Here is a 21,567-nt window from a genome sequence, read left to right on the forward strand (position 1 = left end):
ATCGGACATGAAATATTTCATGTTCATGATACAGAAATTTTCAAATTGGGCCTACTTCAATATACAGAAGCCATTAGACTAAGAAAAATGTGATTTTTTCCCCCCTCATTTACTTTTTCACCCATGGAATATGGAATGGTTCTCTACCACTGTCATGTGGAGCTACTGCAATCTAAACATATTATCAGCAGCAACAGAAATGCTTTTTCTGTTAAAAAACATAAAAAGGAATAGCGGCAACAACTCTCCCATAGTAAAATTGGCAGGTAATGGTACCAATTCTATTCCTTGGGTGTTTTGCACTAGTGTGGCTCAGCATGCTTTTTCTGACTGGCAGCTGGGAGGAAGGATAGAGGCAGCTCCTTTTCATGGCCACAGAGTGCCCTCGTCATCAGCTCATGAGAGTCCTCACTGTTAGACACTGCTGCATGTACACGATCCTTAATTCCCTCAACATCAAACAGCGCAGTTAAGAAATTACTCTTTTGACTTTTCACTTGGGTGCTTCACCTTCCTGTACAAAGAGTACTAGGAGTCTCACTGCTAATGGAAAGCTTTACAAAAGACAAAAGTAAAAAAGTAAGAAAAAAAGCCCAAGCAAATATTAGACCTGATGAAAACTTCCAGCTGCTTTTATTTAAATAATGTGCATCTGTTTTACAAAAAGGTGGCTAAACCATTTTAGTACCAGGACTTTTAAAATATTTTAAATATGCAACTCAAAACTTCCAGAACCATCTCTAATCCTGTATTACTTGAAAAGCTTCAAATTTCTAGCTGAATGCATTCAAGAACACAATTTTTTACAATGCAGGTAACAAGACTTTATGAGACACCATCACAGAAGACTGAAATTTGCTGTAAGCAAGTGTCCACTTTGATGGGAAACGGAAAAAATCATTTCCCAAAACAGTTAATTAATCAGAGAATTGTTGTTGAATATTTTTCACCACACACCATTGTCGTGTGCATGCATTTATATTTCTTTTGTATTTTGCACTATAATATCTCAATACTAATACAACATCAACTCTGTCTGCACTGAGAGTGCATGTTTCAGAATAAGGACCTAAATCTACCGTGATACTTTTTTTAATGCGTATTTTAAATATTCCATGTGCTTCCAAAATTCTTTTGAGGATCTTGCTTGGAATCCTGGCCTAAAACTTTACTGCCTCACTCCCATCTGAACTCTCTGTGTGATGAGTAGTATCATAAACATTTGTAGTGATCTCTTGTAAATTTAATAAAATGTTACAGTTTAAGGTTTAAACTACAGTTATTCATACTTACGATGCTTCCTTAACACTCTTTACTGGTGTTCTCACCAGTGCCACCATGATACAAGTGCCTTTGTTTAACATCAACTCGGGAGTTCACTGAGTCTCATATTAAACCTAGAAATATTGATGGGACTGTTTTAATTCATTTCAACTTTCTTGGGATCAGACCTGTAGGAATATAGCTATATAATAATGCTGCTTCTAGAAAGAATCAACAGAAGTCAAGTGCAGAATAAGATAGTATCTGTATCTGAAATATTCAATTCCAAACACTTTTTGAACTGAAGTGGAAACAGCTGCATGGCCAGAAACATCCTAATGTACTGACTAAATACTAATCATGTACTGGAAGCATACTGTTTGCAGCAAGATTAACACAAATGCAATGCATTAATATTCATGATTATCACACGTATTATTAGTATAATTAATGTCCATTCATAAATCCACGGGCATGGGTTTCAATAGGTGGACTACCCATTCTCATGGTGAATGCAAAATCAGCTGGACAGGCGGGTTTGCAGTGTTGTGACCACTGATAAAAAGTTTGGACAGTGGCTGGATACTAGTGGCATCTCCACACCTTAAAACTGGGGTCAGTTATTTAACATCTTCATTACTTTCTGGAGGAGGTGACAGCCCCCTGTCAGTAGCATCAGTTTAGGGGAAAGGTCAGTATAATGCCTGTTATTACTGCTATCCACAAGAACCTGACAGAGAAACAGGCGGACAATAAACTTGTGGTGTGCAAAGATAAATGCCAAGTCCTGCATCTGGCGTGTAGTAGCCTCTTGCCTCAGCTGAGGCTGCTGGTCAACTGAGGGCAGATTTGCAGAAAAGGACTTGGAATTCCTGGTGGATAGAGTTGAATATGACTTAATGGGGCACCCTTAAAGGCTTTCAAATATTGGACCAGGTTTTCTAGAAAGGCTGCAGATATCTCCATCTTTGGAGATGTTCAAGCTTGACTCTACAAGGTCCTGAGAAACTCCAGGTTGGCATTGCTTTGAGTGCAACGTGGACCAAATGTTATGATGAGCTCCCTTACAATTTGTATTATTTTGTGATTCTAGATTTTAACAACCTGCTCATAAAAATATGGAATACTGTGCATTTACACTGATTGGAAAAGTATTAGCTCTGTTGCATACTACATCAACCTGTCTCCATCTTTTATGAGTGAATAGAATCATACTTGAGTATTCTTGTGTAGCATCATATCCTGTTCAATTTTCACTTCATAAAATTAAGACAGCATATTTGTCATACTTAAAGCAAGAAATAATTTTGCAAGTCTGACACTGCAACAATGAAAGTACAGCATACTCATAAGGCAGATATTTTCTAGCTGAAAAGAAAGAATGCTAGCATCTGTTTTATATGATTTAGTGACTACCTTCTGCATAGACATAGCACACCATTCCTAGCATATGTTCTTTGCTCAGTATGTTTAATAAATATATTGCCTTCTGTTCATTTGATAACACCAATTTACTTGCCTTAAAAATGACTTTGTATGCCCTAAGAAAATATAACCTCACAGAATTGGACTAAGCCTATAAAATGGCCTTTTTTGACATTACCATGCAATTAAGGGGCACATCCCTGAGTGAACACAGCTACTTGGAACACGTAAGTTTACTGTACTCCTTTCCACTGCTAATTGACCTCTTCTCCAGTGTACCTGTCCATGACAGTCTGCTTACCATGTTTTTCTTAAAGCCCCTTTTTATTACCCCATGGATTTTTATTACTTCCAGACTAAATGTGTTGCTATGCTTTAGTTAACCTGAAGCCTTTGAAGAGAAATTAAAGACTCTACTGCATTGTTTCTTGGAGGCAGTAAAGTTCTTTGCTATGAAGATGTAATGTGTGCTTGTGTTTGTGACACAGCAGCTGTATAAATATCAAGCTCGTTCTCTGTTGAATGTTGAAATTTTGTCTCTCTGCATGGGTTTCCTCCTGACTGTCACTATGTTCTGGGTATCATCTTTCCTGCACTTCCTGTGGTTTCCTTTTACTTTGCCTCCTTTTGTCTTTCTGACTTACAACAGAAAACAACAAACGAATGTAAGCTATTATATGAGACAAAGAATGTGGCTTCATCTTGTCTTTGGTTTTATTGATATTGCTGTAGTTTTACCAGAACTCATTCTAATTGTCCCTCATGCAATAGAATTATATTTATTTTAAAAAAGAGGGAGTGTCAGTACCTTCTAGGAAGTGATGGCCTTTAAAATACCAGTATGTACTGATTCAGTTCAGTAACACCACCCAGCAACTGAATTTCAGGCATTACCTGTATCCAGATAAAACCAGTAAAAATAAACACCAACTCTTCTTCTAAGTCATAGGATTGAAAACAGCCACTCTGAAGTGCTGCAGCTGAAGCTCTCTACTATTGAGCTGAACTTCTTCATTCTCTGAACTCTCCTACTTTGGATGACAGTTTTTCTTTAATAAAACTATATTAAAAAGTCAAATAATGTGAACTTCGATTCAGTTGCAGTGGTGCTTTTCCTTGATTCTGAGAAAATATAGTGTCTCTGCTGAGAAACAAAGTATCAACTGAGATCAAATTTCACACAGGTGTATGGATAACCATCCTTCAATGGACTTCATTACTTCAATTAAATTTCAAATGCACAACAACAAGAAAGTGATGGTTCTGGACATTCCAAATAGGATATATTTCGCTGTACAGATTTTGCAAGTTGATGGAACATTAGGGTTAGTTTATTTGCAATACAGAGTTCTGAATTTCTCTCTTTGCAGAAATTACTTTTGCCACACTAGTCATTCAAATTCATCTCATTCACCTGCTGATAGACCATAAGACAACACAATTTTTTTGAGATCATAGCTTTTCCCTCTGAGCACATGTCCAAATTCTGAGGCACATAAACACTCCAAAGACAAAAATAACACATTTGAACATTTAGTTTCTACGGAGACAAATAAAAGTAAAATGTCTAATGTGAGTTTATATTCAGCCTGATGCCTTACAGGTTAGAAGCACTTAATTAAGCCTTAGAGACAGATATTATTCCATAAATAAATACATAAAATAATAAAAGAGAACCACTCAAAATCCCAAATCCTGTGCTTCTAATACTTGTGTATTCTAGTTGTGTAAGAATTGCTGCTGGCAGCCAGCTCCTGTTTTCATATTCCCACCCTACATTGCAGCCTTATTGATAGACTCAAGGTATAGTTTGTGTAATTTTTAACAAAAAATCTTTTTGTAGAGACATGAGAAAACACAAAAGTCAGGACTTTGAGGCTTCTAGCCTTCACTCCAAGTGTTTAGAGAATAATAGCTACAGAGTTAACTGCTACAGATGCCTGATGCTGCTAGGTCAAAGTAATGAATGTTACATGTCTGACCTTTTAAGCCAGGATCAGCAAAAAAAGCCTGAAAAGCACAGCATCATGATTAGAGCTGTAGAAGTACTTGTGAGACTTCTTTCAGGCAGTGGGATACAGAGCCCTCTTTTAAAAGTGCATTTTAAGTGGCACTCTAGTCAGTCTTAAAGATCATATTTGAAGAGATGTTGTTCACAATTGTCATCTGCTTTAATGGTGTTTTCTGAATCATGTGCTTCTGAAAGCCTTATTAGCTCCTTAATGTCTCAGTCAGCTCTTCCTTCTCACAAGCTGCAGGTAAAATACAACATGAGATTATCAGTACTGAGGGTTTCTGTAAAGATTTTTGCCAGACTCTGATGATTATGACTGAGCCAACTTCCACGTGATAACCATGTAAATTGTCATTAGCACAGCATTGGCCTTCAGCTCAGTTCCCAGTCGGGCTTTTTTAGCTTCAAACTATGTCACATTAAATATGGCTGCAAGGTATTTTGGCTTGAAACTTGCTCACAAATGACCAGCTCAGAGCCTGAGCAAAATGGCTATAAATAGAGACATCTAGAAGAACCATGAATTAAAGTGTGGTAGCCAGACTCGGCCACCTTAAGTTGAACTAACTTACTTGATTTTTATACTATTAAGCCTGTTTATCCACCTGAGGATCTGCCAAATGTGTTGTGTTAAAAGGGACCAGCTAAAATTTATTGTGTGAAAAGATATAAAAAGCAAAGAACAGCAGCATAAAGCTGTATACAGTGGACAGAAGTTCTGCTGCCTGCTGAACTGACTAATCCCAGTGCGGAGACAGGGCTCCCACGTGGAGGCTGGCAGCCGCGAGGTCCCCGCCCCTGCCCCGGGCAGGTCTGTGTCCGCTCAGCTCCTGCTCACCGGGCTGTCGGCAGCCTGGAGCCAGCACAGCTGCTCCCCCCGAGTCCCCTTTCAGTTGTGTCTCCCATGCCTGCTATCAACACCGTGTTCAGTCCAGCCTCCTTTACTGGCAATGAGTGCCCGTAACAATACTTCAAGCACTGGAATCTCACTTACTAAATCCTACATTTTTCCACCTCAAGGTTTGTTAGGCTGCAGACCTACCCAAGGAAGTTCTGTACAGACTGACCCCTTTCTTTACATGTTTAGTTGCCTACCCATGGCAACTAAAATAAATATTAATTTAGGGATGTCTCATCTCCATTTCCCACAGCATCATTAATATTAGTTGTCTGCAACTGCCATTTCACTGCACATTCTTTTTTATATATGTCTTTTTTGTACTTTTGGCATAGAATTTTAAGAAGACCTGACTTATGCAATCACGTTGTCCATCGGTTTGTCAGTCTGCAACTAACTCTGAACTCAAGGCCCAATTTAAAAGGGAATAAGAATTACTAGAGATACTTTGAGAAAATCAGAAAATTAGTAGGGAAATGCACAATAGTGACTCCACTTAGGCAGAAGCCAGCCATGACACTGGAGCTGGCAGAAGCCAAGTGCCCAGATGGCACATGGGTATAAGCTGAGCAAGGCTCACACAGTTGCAGGGTAGCAATAATATTGCCACTGTATGGGCTGTTATGTGGGATGAAAAGTCAGACAATGAACACAATTCATAGGGAATTGGATTCAGTATTTCCATTTGCCTAAGTGGGAACCCATTTGTGTATGTTACCATGTCCATCAGTTATCCTGATTAATTAAGTCTTGCCTGTGTACTTGATACCTTATCGATTCTTATGAAGAGTAGCTGATTGAACAAACATTTTACTTATCATTCGCTAAAACCCCAAAAGGAGATTTATATTACTCAGCTAGAATTCTACCACAATACTTCCAAGTACTTTAGAACCCTGAACATATCTTGTGTGTTTATTTGACTCAAAAGGAGCAAAACTCAACTGCCTAAATGAATCTTGGCAAACACTGTTGAGTCCATATGCCGTCAATGTGGAGATAAAGTGCTATTGGGTGACTAGGCTGCTATTCATCTAATCTTAAAACAGACATCTTAAATAGGTGATGAACAGATGAATCTTATCCAGAAAGTACTTGCTTCTCTCCACTGTAGAGTCTGAGGTAACTAGCTTTAACAGAGATACCTAGAGTGTAAACTCTTAGAGTCAGGTGGAATGAATGTCCCCTCTGAAATTCAAATGTAGAGTCAGATACTTAAGGTACAAATAAATCATGTCAAGGATTCCACAGTGAATTTCCTTAAAAGGAAAAACAAAATGAACCAGGCAAGTCTCATTAAACCCCGGTGATTTCTTTTCCTCTTCCAAAGAATAAATAATTTCAAAAGTTCTTTTTCTGTATCTCCAATACAGAAAAACAGTTGGCCTGAACAGTTAGGCTAACATGAGAGACAGACACACTAGTGACTACTCGGAAGCTGGTTTGTGGCATACTGCAAAGAAATCCCCATAGTCCCTGCCATCCCCAGTTCTTTGCATTTCCTGCAACCAAATCTTGTCAGTTTTAACTGTTTATTTTGCCCCAGCTGAAGAAGATGAATAGCTGTCTAGGACAATTTAGCAAGAATTAAAATTATCTTTTAGGAAAAAAAAGCAGTGAAACTGCAATGCAAAACAAGTAAGACAACCAAATTCTAGAAGGTAGTTACTAACAGTATTCTTTACTACCTGTGTAGACTATTTCTTACCCCAAACCCTTCAGAAGATGACTCATACATGTAGGGACACTAACACACAGGGAAGCCTTATACCACAGTGCCTAATGAGTCTGTGAACCCAGCATTGATTGACCATCTGACACATGCCCCTGCACACCCCTGAGACCTGGCCCCTGGCTCACCCAGAGCAGAAGGTGCTCAGTGTGGGCTGAGCTGCCCATATTGCTGAGTAACTGGAAGCGTGGAGGGCAGGGCACAAAAGGCAAAGGCCGCTGCCCTCCCCTTTCTCACACCCACATGGGTGCAGATTGCAGAGAGGCTCATGTCCAGAACTGCAAACTCAGAAGTGAGAGCTTCCAGCATCCACTGTCCTGCCGCAGGCTGTACTTCTCTACTGCCTAACTTATGGAAATCAGCTTCCAGAGCTGACCTACTTGCTCTAAGGGAGGTCTGTGAAGTCAGGGACCCAGCTATGGTCATACTTACTTTCATGCCAACGTCTGATAATGAAAACTCAGGCAAATCAGCAGTAAAGTTTTTAGGAATCTTGAACTTAGTATCAGGGTGTGAGAACAGTATGAGTTGCAATAACAATCCAGGAGAAAGGTGTACTAAATCTGGTCCAGAGTATTTATAGATTTATAACACTTTAATTTTTTATACTTTTTAGAAATATTAAGACTATAAAGGCTACTTTGAAAACAGTTTAAGACAGTGATAGTTTATACTTTTATCTTGTCTTAACATGGCTGAAACCTTATCTAGCATTCTCTGCATATCTAACACTGATGGGAAAATAGGTTAGACTTCAGCTGTGTAAGTATGAAAAATATTTCAAACACCCAAAACACCTCTATTTCAAGAAAAAATAATTTGCTATACTGTGCAAATTGACTAAGATTTTGATATCCATTTGAGAAAGATCTTGTTCACAAAATGTGCTTTTGTCTCCATAAATGAAAAAGATGCCTTCAAAGACACAAAAAGCTTGAAACATTCATATCATCATATCCCTAATTTTTATTGCAGACATGTCTCCTATTGCATAACAAATGTGTTGGAGAGGTTTGTAAAAGGTCATGCAAACTGTAGGCAATATTTTTAAGACTAAGCAATAAAATAGAGAGAAAGAGGTCAAGAAAACAGAAAGCTATGATCTTAAATAGCAAAATAAGAACACACTACATACTTTTTTGAGTTTATGAGGAGTGAATAGTGTAACATTTATTCAGACCATGAAGTTCACTAATATCATTAAAATGCGTGACCATCAACAAACAGCTATAATCCACCTTGACAGAAGTCAGTGCATAAAGCAAATCCTGACTTGGGAGTCCTGTCACTTTCTTAATTGGAACAGTAACTGGGTTTGTTTGAAATGTGAAATGTATTCTTCATCTTAAATTATACCAACAGGTAACAGAAAAATCAGAGCAGAAAGATTGCAGAAATGACTGGAAAATAAATGCAGTTGAAGACAAGTTCCTCTTGACAAAACTTACTTAACTGAAAGGAATCAGATCATGCAAGGAAAGTTGTTTGTGAGACCAGGCAGGAAGGGCTGTAAAGCTTTTATTTTAAAAATATATCAGAATATTTTGAGCTAGGACTTTAATATCTCTAGAAAGCTCCACAGATATTAGAGTTTGGGGTGAATAGGGTCACTGTCAAGGTGCACAGGGGAGGGAAATGGCAGAGCAGTGTACCCTTTTCTCACTCAATGTAAAGTGTCGTGGCTCAATTATCTTCAAAGGCATTACAATAATGCATATCAGGGGAGGAACTGTCCCCCAGTTCTGTGCAGGCCCTAACAGGGAAAACTTGGCTATCTGATGGCTACAGAAGAAACAAGTGCAATAGTCAGACTGAGATAATACCTCTGTACCAGTGCAGACTGTTGCTCAGGATTATATCTGTATGGGCTATATTTACATGTTGTGATGGTTTCAGCAGAGGTAGAGTTAAATTTTTTTCACAGCAACTGGTATTGGGCTGTGTTTTGGATTTGTGCTGTAAACAGAGCTGATAATACACGACTGTTTTCGTTACTGCTGAGCAGTGCTCACACAGCCAAGGCCTCTTCTGCTCCTCACCTCACCCCCCCCAGCAAAGAGAGTGTGAGTGCACAAGGGGTCTGGAGGGGACACAGCTGGGACAGCTCATCTCAAATGACCCAAGGGATATCCCACACCATATGGTGTCATGCTCAGCACATAAACCTGGGGGAAGAAGAAGGAAGGTGAGGTCATTCAGAGTGATGCCTTTTGTCTTCACAGGTCACCATTACACAGGATGGAGACTTACTTTCTTGGGGACAGCTGAATGAAGTGGTGAATGAATTATTTGCTTTGCTTGCATGTGCAGCTTTTGCTTTACCTATTAACATGTCTTTATCTCAACCCATGAGTTTTCTCACTTTTACCCTTTCGATTCGCTCCCCTTGGAGGGGAGTGAGTGAGCAGCTGTGCTAGCTGGGGTTAAACCATGACACTGTGCAAATGAAATGAGCCTGGGCTACCACACAGGCCTGGAGGCTAGCTGACACTGCACAGCTCTTGTTTGTACCACTTCCTTCATCCCCTCTTCCACTCCCACAAATAAGATGCCTGCATCCAAACTGTTTTTTGGGAAAGATGCATTGCCAGCCTAAGTCCTTGAAACACATGCAGGCACACACACAAGGAGTGCACTTCACTTAACTATGCAGATGGCCACATGCCAGCGAGGGAACTCAGACTGCAGCCCACATCAGTTTACTGCAGCAGATGCAGTCACAGGCACTGGCAGTATGGTTCACTGAATTGGTACAGCTGGGACTCGGACCAGACGTAAATAAAAAGGGATGACCTGCTCCTACAATAGATGAGGCTGGATAATTACAGACATGGAGTAAAGGAAGGTTTGACCAAAGAAAATCAAGAGGAAAAACAATTTTTATCACTACCTATATTTCCCTCTGTTACTGTCACAAAGATCCCGGCAATGACTCACCAGATGCTTGAAGGCACATTGTACCAATTTAGTGTTAGTTGATGCCTCACTTGCCAAAGGAATTTACTTGCTCTGAAGGTACTACAGCACCTCCATATTCCTAAAGAATTGCTTTCATCTCATAATATTCAACTACCTTACTAGGATCCCATGCTTAACATCAATATAGTGGTCCAGGGAAAATACCTTTTGTTTGGCTTGTTTCTGGTTTCTTGCAGATAGATAGTTCTCTGTTTATTTAGCAATTATACAATTTGATAAAATAATAGGGAAAATATGAGTTTCAAATGCTGATCTGTGATTTCAAGACAAATATAACACTTTTCTAATAAGTAAGAAAAAACAGTGACAGTGGGTGCATCTTAGATGATGTGGAAAGTGTTACGAGAATGCAAGTAATTCTCTGCAAGAAGAAAACAAATTTTTGGCTAGATTCAGTAAGAATGTTTTATAAGATGTAACAGGAAATGAGGTTTTGAATAAAGCTCATGAGGGCTTGGGCTTCATTTCTGAAGCCTATCTTAATATTGATTTTTTTTTGCTACATCTCAACTTAGAACAAAAACTGATATAAAGATGATACTGAAAGAATGCAGGTAGAGTCTTAATTGCAACATGCAGAATAAACAATGTTTAGAATGATTTGCATTTTCCTGTAACTATACGTGTTTAAAGCACTGGCAATAGATATTTAAATCAGATTTAAAGGCTGATAACTTCCTGATTATGTTGCAATTCAAAAACTGCCCAGTTAATTATGATGAAATATATTTCTATGGAATGATGTGTTATTTCAGCATTTGCTCTTGGGGATTACTGCCCAATATTGCCATTAAAGTAAAGCAAAAACCTGATGGTGGATGCAGTATAAACATTGCTTTTTAGAGTAAGATGTCATAAGTATTGTAGCTCAAGCGCTTACATAAAAATTCGTGAGCTACCATTTCCATAGCAACAGGCAACATAATTTAGGTAAGATAGCTGCTTTCCATTCTAGCGACTTCATTGTCATTGCAGTTTACAAAATACAAAAGTATGTCTTCTAAGACTCTAATACAGTGAACAGACAAAATGTTGGAAATGCTGAGGAAGGCATAGGTTTTATTACAGATGCAAGACAATAAAATGCTTCTTTCTCTTCTCACCTGTATTTCATGAGATTCTCTACCATCCTCGACTCACCACATACCAATCTAGTTCTCCTTGTGGTGCAGGGGATCCAGTGAAAGGCATCTGAAGCTGGCCTGTCTCTTATGTTAGTCTGATTCTTTCTGGAATGTGCAAAGGCAGCTTCTTCACTGGCCAATTCCTTCTTTCTCTCCTTCCTCCTCTCAGCTACCAAAATAAAATTCACTTCAATGCAGAGAGTCAGCACAACATATCTGGAGCACCTGTTAAATCTCATATTGAGCCTACACACAGTTACTAATTTAACACACTGCTGACACACTCCCATAGTCGTCTTTTGCTTCCCCAGTGGTTCAGTGAATCTTGTTATTAATCTGAATCACTTTAAAGTGCTTTTTAAAAACATCTGGCTCCAAATTTTTAAATTTAAAAAAAAGTCTGGGAAAAAAATTTAAAATAGGAACTTTAAAAGACATCAGAACCACTATTCTCACCAAAGGTAGTGTGAAATTTCACGCTTGAGTAGCTGTGGTCTAAATGGAAAGATCAGGGGGAGCACCATCAATTTCTACCTACTGGAAGTAGAGGATTGCAGCCTTGCAAAGAATAATGTCTTATACTATCTTTTCAGTGAGGCTGGAAGAATTCCTTTTGAAGGAGAAATCTGATTGATGTCAGCAAGTGAATCACCACCTGTCCATGGGAAATGGATGCTTTTGAAAGCAAGCTGTATTGGACACTGCTTTTGATAGACTCTGTAATGAAGTGATGGCTCTGTCTCTGAAGTTCTCCTGAGCTGAGCCCCTGACAGGGACCCTAAGGCACTCACCTCCTCACAGATTTTCCTTACTATGAAGATATGCAGAAGGTAAAAACACTAAGTTTTGAACTTCACCACTGAGAATTAATGATATATGATATTAGGACACAGATAACTTATCTGACTTCTAAGTTATTTTCTCATTTTGGCAAGTTGAACAGTGCACCAAAGACAGACACTGGCACAGGTAGCTGGAAAAGAAGCTGTGATGATGGAGCACAATCACTTGTCTTGTGGGTATGTTACATGATTATTCGTCAGGAGCAATTCAGGGATCAAGACTGAGATGCAATTTATGCTACTCACGAACTTCACCTAAAAAATGTATAAAATGTAAACATGGCAGTTAGCTTATTTCTTCCAGCTACAGTGCAATGCATGACTTCTTACAGCCAAAGTTCCTGGCACAAAGGAATAATCCTCTACTTCTACATCCCTCCAAACAAATATGCACAACCTGACTGTCATTTCATTCATACAAACTAAGTACGTATGAACTAGCACTTTGATGCAGGCTTAAGTGTTCAGCTGATATAAAAAGAAAAAAGTATTACACCTACCAGAGTATTATTACAAGGGTATTTTTATCCTGCAGTTGAACATACGCAATAAATGAGCATTAGATTATGTTACTGAAACAGTGCATGAGCCTTTATTATCCTACAGGACAAATTCTGTAATCCCCTCTGACAGACTCATAATCACAGCAATGACCTGTGAGGCAGGTTATCTCTGCCAAACAAAATAGTAACTATTCTGTTTCTGAAAAATTGATTGTGTTTTAACCACCAGAACTGTAAAAAGCCATCTCCATATTAATTAATGGTGCCTAGTCTTGCATTTAAATCAAACACACATACACAAGTCACTGATCTTGAGAGATAAGCCTTACACTACCACCTCCAAATTACAGGAATCACAGCCATATTTATTCAGAGGTAAAGACAACAAAGGAAAACACCAGCTCCTACCATCTCTGATCATTATGATCACTTCCTTGGCTGAAATCTGAATCAGGAAACAGTTTTAGAGCTATGTCAAAAATAAAATTTGAATTTTATCATTAAGTTTACTTTGAAGTAGTAAAGACTGTTTATGGCATTTTGGCTTTAAGAGTGTCATTTAATATTTTCATAAGAATGTATTTGTATAGCAGTATGATTTATTCTTGTTAAAAATCTTGTAACAGCAAAGAAATACCTGACTCGTGATCGACGTCATACATAAAACTTCTAGGCAGAATCTGTTGGCTCATATAAAACAATCTGGACATGCATTCTCCTTGGATAGGTTTTGTAATTCACAGCTCCAACTGCTCATTTCAAGAAAAGCAGAAGTTTTGAGTCTGAAATAAATATATATTTCAAAACTAAAAATTAAAAAAAACATCCTGAGGTGATATAATTTTAGGGAAAATAATATTTGATAAAGTAGTACCTACAAAAAATTAGAACTAATATATAAATGCTTTTTAAAAAACCCTTCTTTTTTTGCATTCAGCAAACAACTAAAATTCATTAAAAAGTGCTGCTGGAGCACTTAATTGGCCATTGAGGATAATCATGTTCATGAATTATATTCTGTCCTGTAAAAAAAAAAAAAATATATATATATATATTAGAAGAATACTTAGTAATAGGACCTACTTATTTTGTAAAATACTCCAAGTACAACTTTCAGCTGCTACAAGCTGGCCTAAACATGTAGATAAGGAGTAACACTGCACTTTACATAACCACAGTAAATACAAACCTCATCAATGCAGTATATTTCATATTTGTCTATTTAAGAAGTGACTACCTTATGAATTGAAAGCTTTTTCTATATTTAGCTGTGAAAAAAATTTACATTTAATTCACGCCACCAAAATGAGGAAATTAAAGGAGGCAGGTTTTAAATGAGGAGCCAAAGATTGCAAGAAGCTGACCTTTGACTGCCAACATGGTTGTTCTCTTTTCAATTCAAAAATTAAATTATTCTCCTTAAGGATTTGCCTTTGGCTCTAATTCCAATTTGATCTCTTTCTTCAGATGAAGTCTTGTGGACTATGGAATTAGTTTAAAACATCTCAATATACTTCTTTTAGGAGACCTTAACATTTCAGAGTCTTCCTTTGACCTGTTTCTCTTAACATTATGAAGTGCTGCAACAATCTACTGCAGCATCACAGTCTAAACACAGAGACTAGGAATAGTTGAATGGCAGTTTGGAAAAATTGCTGCCTTAATTGAACATTGGGGATAATTTGACAAACTCAATAACATAAATACTGTAGCCCTTTCTACTCTCAAATAATTATATTTCAGATATTTCTAAAAAGACATGGTTAATTAAAGAAGAATCAAGCCATGACTTCATGCATTTGCAAATCAGAGATACATCATGTAGTTCTGCAGTATCTAGTAGAGTCCAAATACTTTTTTATTTATTTTAGTGCCTTTAAATTCTGTTTGGTGGTAATGAATGAGGTATATAATTACTCTGATTCATCCTGTATCCTTAACATAAAATACCCCAGAGCACTTAAAAACAATAATTAATAAAACATCAAGAAATAATTAATTAACTTCACATTAAACAAGATCAAGAATTGTGCAAAACTCATTAAGACTTTGTATAACTCATGCTATATAAATGGCTAAGAAATTACTCGTAGTACCTGCTGTACCTCTATATCAATACCTCTTTATACAGTTCTTGTTAAACAACTATGAATCATAGCAAAGAACCAAAGACATGAGACCAAGTAATCCCAAAGAGTAAAATAAACTCATGTGGCAAAACATCAGTACCAAATGTCTCTGTGAGATCCTAATTTCAAAGAAGGAGCATATAGTTCCTTCACTTCTGAAATTGCCATGTTTTCAAGAAAAGTGGATGCCCCTTTCATTTTTCCTTTTTGCATATATTTAGGGGGAAACTAAACAGGTGAAATTGAGGATACAGAAATAAACATTTCAATACCAGAATGAATCACACAACTTTCAAGTTCCTGCATGATTAGACATTTTAATTTGTTTTCCCATCTTTGTAACTCCATGACTGAATTGCACTCTAGAGCAAGGACACACCACCATGCTATGCATGCCCCAGCTCAGCTTCCCCAAAACCCGTCTCTATCCCCATCCCAGGAAAGGTTTGCTCAGTGATGGGCAATCCTCATTGCTCAGTCACCCAGAAGAGGCAGGCTCCAGAGCAACTCAGATTGTAAACATATGTGCTATGTTGGACCAGGAGCCTGAAGGAGCTCAGAAAAAAAAAAAAAAAAAAAAAAAAAAAAAAAAAAAAAAAAAAAAAAAAAAAAAAAATTTAAAAAATCCAATCAATTCGAAATAATTTTTTAATATCCCCCCCAAGCACAAACTCCCAGAGCAGACTTTTCATGTTGGTACATAATCCTTGTTTTTCTACCTGCAGGTTCATCTGGAAAACTGATATTTTGAACAGCAGGACTATGCAGTTACATCCCAATCAAGACTCTAAAGGCATGATAGGGTACACACAAACTTTCTCCTCATGGTTTTTACTTGAGACAAAAAAGTCAGGGGGAAAACACAGAACTGGAAGAAGCTAACAGAACTAAAAAGGTTATGAATTTGGATAAAATCTATAATAGATAAATACTAGATGAGTACAGTTAATGAAAGATAACTTATTTTTAGTTTGTGATTCTCAGTTCAATTTTACAGAAGCTCAAAAGGAGTTCAGCTGTGAGTGACCTTTTAGTTTGGTTTTGTTTACTAGCTCATCATACTCCACCCTCTTACGATGTGATGACTTTCATTTTATGCTTTGTTTTACTTTATTTTTTTTAAATCAAGCTTGTCTTCAACCTAAGCTGAGAGATCTTACTTTTTTTGAACATTAAAAATAATGTTACTGAAATTCAGTAGAAAGGTCAAAAAAAGCCTCCAACTCTTAGCCAAACTTAATTCACTAGGCAAGCATTTCCCCAGATAAAATCAAGATGATAGTTAGCCAAAACCAGCTGGGAATTAGTATTTTGTCCAAATTTGTTCTTTAAAAATCTGTCAGCTATAATCAAATAACACTGAACTTTGATATTCTGTTGTTGATACTCTTGAGCTAAATTCCACTCTATGTTATTTGTCCTAAGACATCCAATCTTCATTAATATTCTACCCAACCTTACACATGCTTTGGGCAAAGGCTGAGAAAAAGGATAAAGACGAGACCGTGCTTCTGACTCAATGCTACAGTAACTGCAAATAACATGGCTGAGCAGACACTCACAGATAAACTTTTATTTCAACCACAATACCCAGTACTGGTGTACAGATTAAAATGCCCATTTCAGTTTTTGACCTAGCAGATCTGTGAATATGAAAGTGCACAGGTCAACAGGCCATTAACAAACTCATGAAATGATGCTCATTATATGGACAAAGTGTTATTTCTTTTGGAAAATGAGCAGCTATCTGACCAACTACCTTGATCAGATATACCCAGGAATTAGAATGGATATTTTGAGTTCATATTTGATTAGCATTTGAAATGCTCTTTCTTTCTCTAAACACTTCCCACAGGACTGCACATGCCAAATTCCTATCATTATTCAAAGACCTGAGAACGCTCATTCCACTTAGCACTATCTTAGTTTTACTGACAGTGCTGGAGACAACAGTCTTTTCCCTAGACTATTAAGTGACTTTCAGAAATTAAAAAAAAAAAAAAAATTGAAGTTGAAATCTAGCATTACATTTCCAACAGTAAAGAAGTCTGAAAAAATAATAGCTTTGTCCCTGAGTTATTTCAGAAAACCTCAAGCTTATTTAGATGAATTGCAACAAAACAGCATTCATCATTAACACAATGAAAAACAAAGTCTGTGTATCTTACTGATGAGTTGGGTGCTTTGGGGTGGTAGTAGGGAGAAGAGAAAACACTACACGCTAAAGCGGAAATTAAAGAAAAATTAACAGAGATGCAGATGGTGCATTTGGATTACCTACCATAGATTCCTAACTCAGGTGGCACCTAACTAATTTTTATGTGATCCAGAACACGAATTCATAGGTGTGATTCACAGCCCATGGAAATCAAAGCAGACAACTGCTATTAACTACCTTCCCCATGGAGCTCCTCTGTGCTAAAGGTACATTCTAAATCTTCTGAGTACAACAAGAGTTGTGAGTGATAACAAGATATTAGTTATAGGGATGCAGTCTGAGGAACACATTTGAATGGGGCTTTAAAGTCTCTAACCTTTCTTTCATCCCACTCCTTAGAGGACACATCCTGGCTAATTCTCATTCTTCTTTGGACTGATGCTCACCCAAAACTCAGTGCCCACCCAGGTTTCACCAGATTGAAACAGCTAGATTTCATGTGCTGTCATAAGAGCATTCCCTTCCACCTCAAATCTCATGTTAGCCACATCAAACCAGGGAAAGAATGCTCATTCCTATTCTATCAGTTACCTTTTGGGTTTGCCACTTGGTTTGCTTGACACAGACAAAGAGACACATCACTGTAACCTGAACTGTAGGTAAATCCTTAAAAAGGGAGAATGAAGAAGGAAGTGTTATGTACAAATAAGAAAGTAGTTTACTTCTATATACAGCATTTACAAAATTCTGCATGAATATATTATAGTTTTTGAAAATCAGGGGCAAGAGTTCCTAGGACAGCTGTCAGAAAACCAGTCTTACAGTGTGAGCCTTAAAGAGGACAACATATCAAATTTACCAGAACAAAAGTTGAAAGGTACCTTGACTGCTGCACACAAATTTTTAGTAGTCATAGGGGTGATAAAATTGTGAGAGTCTATGAAAGAGGCCAGGTTTGCAGATCAAGGCAATAAGTTCATCAGGCCAGGTGGCACAGCTTCTGTGTACAGAGACCTTTCAACAGGTCACTGCAGTTTATCATAGACACTTGTTCAGAAAACATACCTGAAAAAGGGGTAGTTTTCAGTGTTGCTGACAAAGGCATAGCAAAAGGAAGACTGGCAGCTGAGATTAGACAAATTCAACCTTTCCACAACATTTCAATTTCCTAGCGCTAAGGGTAATTAAATATTGGAACAGCTTACCAGGGGAGCTGGTGGACTCGCCATTGCTTGGAGCTTTAGGACGAGATTAGATATCATTGTAAAAGAGATGCTTTAATCCAGCTTCTGGAAGTTCTCAACATGCCCATAACACTTGCAGCTCTGCATTAAGACAATGACTATAATCAAATCTCATATTTTAGGGTTTCAGCTGATCAACTGCAAGGGTTATAAAGAATTTCTTTTTCCCTTTACATAAACACCAGACAGATACTTTTGTGTGGTTTATATTCTGATCTGTCTCTGAAGTAGAAGAGAGTGCCCAAATCTACAGAAAACATGGGTCAGCTGATGCAGCTGCCAGTGGTGATAGGGAAAGTATTTTCTCTTAGCCTGAAATTCACAAAACAGTTGTATCCAAATGGGAACTCACATGATTTTGAAGTCATCTAGATGGATGCAAACCACTTCTGCCCTAGAACCTGTGTGATTAGGTCAGTGCAGAAGCAGGTTTGATCTGTCTGCCCTGCTGAGGGTCTGGCAGTAGCATCCACTCAGCATTTTACTGACACTGCTACTACTTAAGGAAAGGAGTAATTTCATACTCTGCTCCTGCAGAGCACTGGCCAAGGGTCAAGTGAAAAACTATTGGCTCACCATACCCTTAGAGGCCTTGTTAATGATTCTCGCTGGATTAGCTCAAAGGGTGTGCTTTTTCCCAAGGTGAGCTAAATAGAAATCTCAAATGAGTTTGGTTTGTGTTTGCTCAGTGGGAGATACAAATCACCTGTTAACACACTAAGATCATTTGGACATATCTCATCTAATTAACTAATTGTTATTGAAGAGGCATACGTAGCACCTTGATCTCTTCTGTCTGCTTTAAGTTAATATACTTCAGCCTAACTAGAGTAATCATGTTAACACACAGGTGTCAGGATTTACTGTTCTGTGTTTTCCAGCATAACTAGATACATAAGCATCCCTTTTGGTTTTTAGCTTAGCTACATCTGTAACTATATAATCCGCACTATTTCAGCAGAATACTATAGTGACTTATTAAATGTAAGTAAAGATGAAGGCAAGACAGAACATTCTGCTACTTTTACCCTTTTATGTGAAAGGAGTATGTCTTACCTGTCAAATAAAGCATAAAATGAGAAATGGTTCTTCTAGTGATTTCTTTGAGCTGCACAGTCACATGTTCATATTGTGAGTCTCAAAACAAATAACTATTTAAGTGAAGTCCACACCAGGCTTTTATGCTTATTGGCTACCTATACTGTTCTCCTACATCCCTTTGACAGTTTGTTAGATTCAAAGACATTTCTGTCTGTGCTAAATAATGGCCATTTGATGGATTTGTACACAGCTATACCTGGAATGTAATGCAATGCAGGCGTGTAAATCACCTGTCCTGCAATTCAGGATATTTTCCATGCAGAATAGGGATGATTTCTCTTTGCCATAATTCTGAAGCATACATATCAATATAAGACTCTGTTGTCAGTATTGGTCATTATGATTATGTTGTCATATTACAAAGTAAGAATGGGACACACCATGACAGCACCATCTAGTAACATAAAATATTCATGCAAAAACAAAAGCAGACTCAACCTTTAAAAAGTAGAGAAAAAAAAAAATAGATACACTGATCCTGCTTGTCTCAATTCTATTTTGGTGACACATGCATATCTTTGACAGCAGTTATGAAGATCAAATTTAATTAAGCAGTATGGTATTCCCTTGGTATCCTTTCTCAAGCCAAACCAAAATACTCAGAATAAGAGTTTCTTCATCTGGGATGAAAATGACAAAATCTGCACTTACAGTCTTCTGACTTCTCAAACAGACATCACTTGTTGTGCTGCTTTATTTGAGTACAAACAACTCTGACAGAATCTGTACCCAGATCTGCTCCACACTGGACACAAATTTCATTATAATGAATTTCTAAACTTTTTTGTTCTATTGTTCTTTTTTGGTCTATGTCTTACAGCATACCTAATGCCTACAGTGCAGGAATGCTTGGAAAACCTCAAATGAATCTACTGTCCCATAATTTTTTAAGAATGATCTTTAAGGAAAAACTGAAGGAGGAATATTATACTATGCAGTAGACACATTAGAAGCCAATGACATAATAAAGAGTAATATCATTCTACTGATAAATATCATTACAAATTTTGACTAAATCTCTTTGAGATACAAATATTATGCCTTAGTTTTCACTGCCTGTTCAACTGAAGGATCATTCAAGACAATTTTGAGTACAGCAAGAGTCCATATATTTGCAGCAGAGACTTGGTTTATTTCAAAAAGTGATCATTTATATTCCTTCTGTGCCAAAATCTTTGCCCAAGTAACACAGAAGTTCACATGATTACTTAGCATCAAATTCTCTGCTCTTGTATTTCTGCTAAAAAAATCCCAGCTCAAAATGTTTGAATTGTAAAGTAATTATATTAGTAAAATTCTAAAAATTTTATTTGAATGTACTATTTTTAAAATTAAGTTCCACACAGCATAAAAATGTGCGTGTACAGTAGAATCCAGAGAATTCACATAATTATGTTATCATTCTTTCTCAATTCTCTACTGAAAATGATGTTCTTACTATGCAAAACCACTTTCCTATACACTTCTAGTAATGAAAATGGAAACTAAGTCTTGTATTTCTTGAGTCTTTGCTTTCCTTAAATACTGACAAGTGGGTTTTTTTAACCTGCTTTACAGAATCACATGCAAGTTTGAATAACTTTAAATTTTTTCCATTAGGACTTATTGTTTTGAAAGAATGCTTCTCTCCCCTTGGTTTGTTTACATAAATTATATAATAGTTAACATTGAAAGCAAATTTTCAATTCTATTCTTTAAACTAGTGCATGTAATAGCTACCTTTTCTTCATTTATCTGAAATCTAAAAAAAACCACAACTAATAGTACAATTTTGACATGTAACAAAATGCTGTCAGAAGCACACCAAATAAATTTTACAATACCCCTTTCCCCCCACCCTCCAAGAAAACTCAATAAACTCAGTATAAAACAAACAAATAACATAATCTAATCTAACTTTCCACTTTACCTGGAAATGCATGCCCTGTTAGAGAATCCAAATCTGAAATTAAAACAGTGAAAAAAATAATCTTTAACACTAATTTAATATTAAAAAGCACAAAAAATCAAAATCAAACCTAGCATCAAATCTCACATTATCACCCATATAAAATTTTAATCATATATATATATAAGCAAAACCAGAACATTTAGTATTACATTATAAAGGTTTTCCTCTCCATAGTTTTGTAAAGATGTAAAATATTATCTAAAG

The 21,567-nt window shown here is 37.1% G+C and overlaps 1 protein-coding gene and 2 long non-coding RNA genes across 6 annotated transcripts in view; 1 reads left to right on the plus strand and 2 right to left on the minus strand.

Annotated features, from left to right (window-relative positions):
- DLGAP2 (DLG associated protein 2) overlaps positions 1-21,567 on the minus strand; it is a 304,303-nt gene that overhangs the window by 131,126 nt on the left and 151,610 nt on the right. The window contains exon 3 of the mRNA XM_069011493.1: positions 21,322-21,354. Coding sequence (XP_068867594.1) covers positions 21,322-21,354 — 33 coding nt within the window. The remainder of the gene's footprint in view (positions 1-21,321; positions 21,355-21,567) is intronic.
- Positions 9,419-19,268, minus strand: LOC138108599 (uncharacterized). Of its 4 annotated transcripts, none has more exons than XR_011150019.1 (5): positions 18,664-19,260; positions 18,273-18,392; positions 13,418-13,562; positions 11,415-11,604; positions 9,419-9,497 (listed from the first exon to the last, which is right to left on the minus strand). It is a non-coding gene; the product is annotated as an uncharacterized lncRNA (long non-coding RNA). The 4 variants fall into 4 exon arrangements; XR_011150021.1 differs by lacking the exon at positions 9,419-9,497 and adding an exon at positions 17,659-17,733 and having other exon boundaries at positions 9,511-11,604; positions 18,664-19,268; XR_011150020.1 differs by lacking the exon at positions 9,419-9,497 and having other exon boundaries at positions 9,511-11,604; positions 18,893-19,258.
- On the plus strand, positions 9,445-17,729 carry LOC138108601 (uncharacterized). The gene is made up of 3 exons (XR_011150022.1): positions 9,445-9,517; positions 12,029-12,265; positions 15,635-17,729. It is a non-coding gene; the product is annotated as an uncharacterized lncRNA (long non-coding RNA).

The sequence above is a fragment of the Aphelocoma coerulescens genome, chromosome 3 (assembly GCF_041296385.1).
Source record: "Aphelocoma coerulescens isolate FSJ_1873_10779 chromosome 3, UR_Acoe_1.0, whole genome shotgun sequence".
Taxonomy (NCBI): domain Eukaryota; kingdom Metazoa; phylum Chordata; class Aves; order Passeriformes; family Corvidae; genus Aphelocoma; species Aphelocoma coerulescens.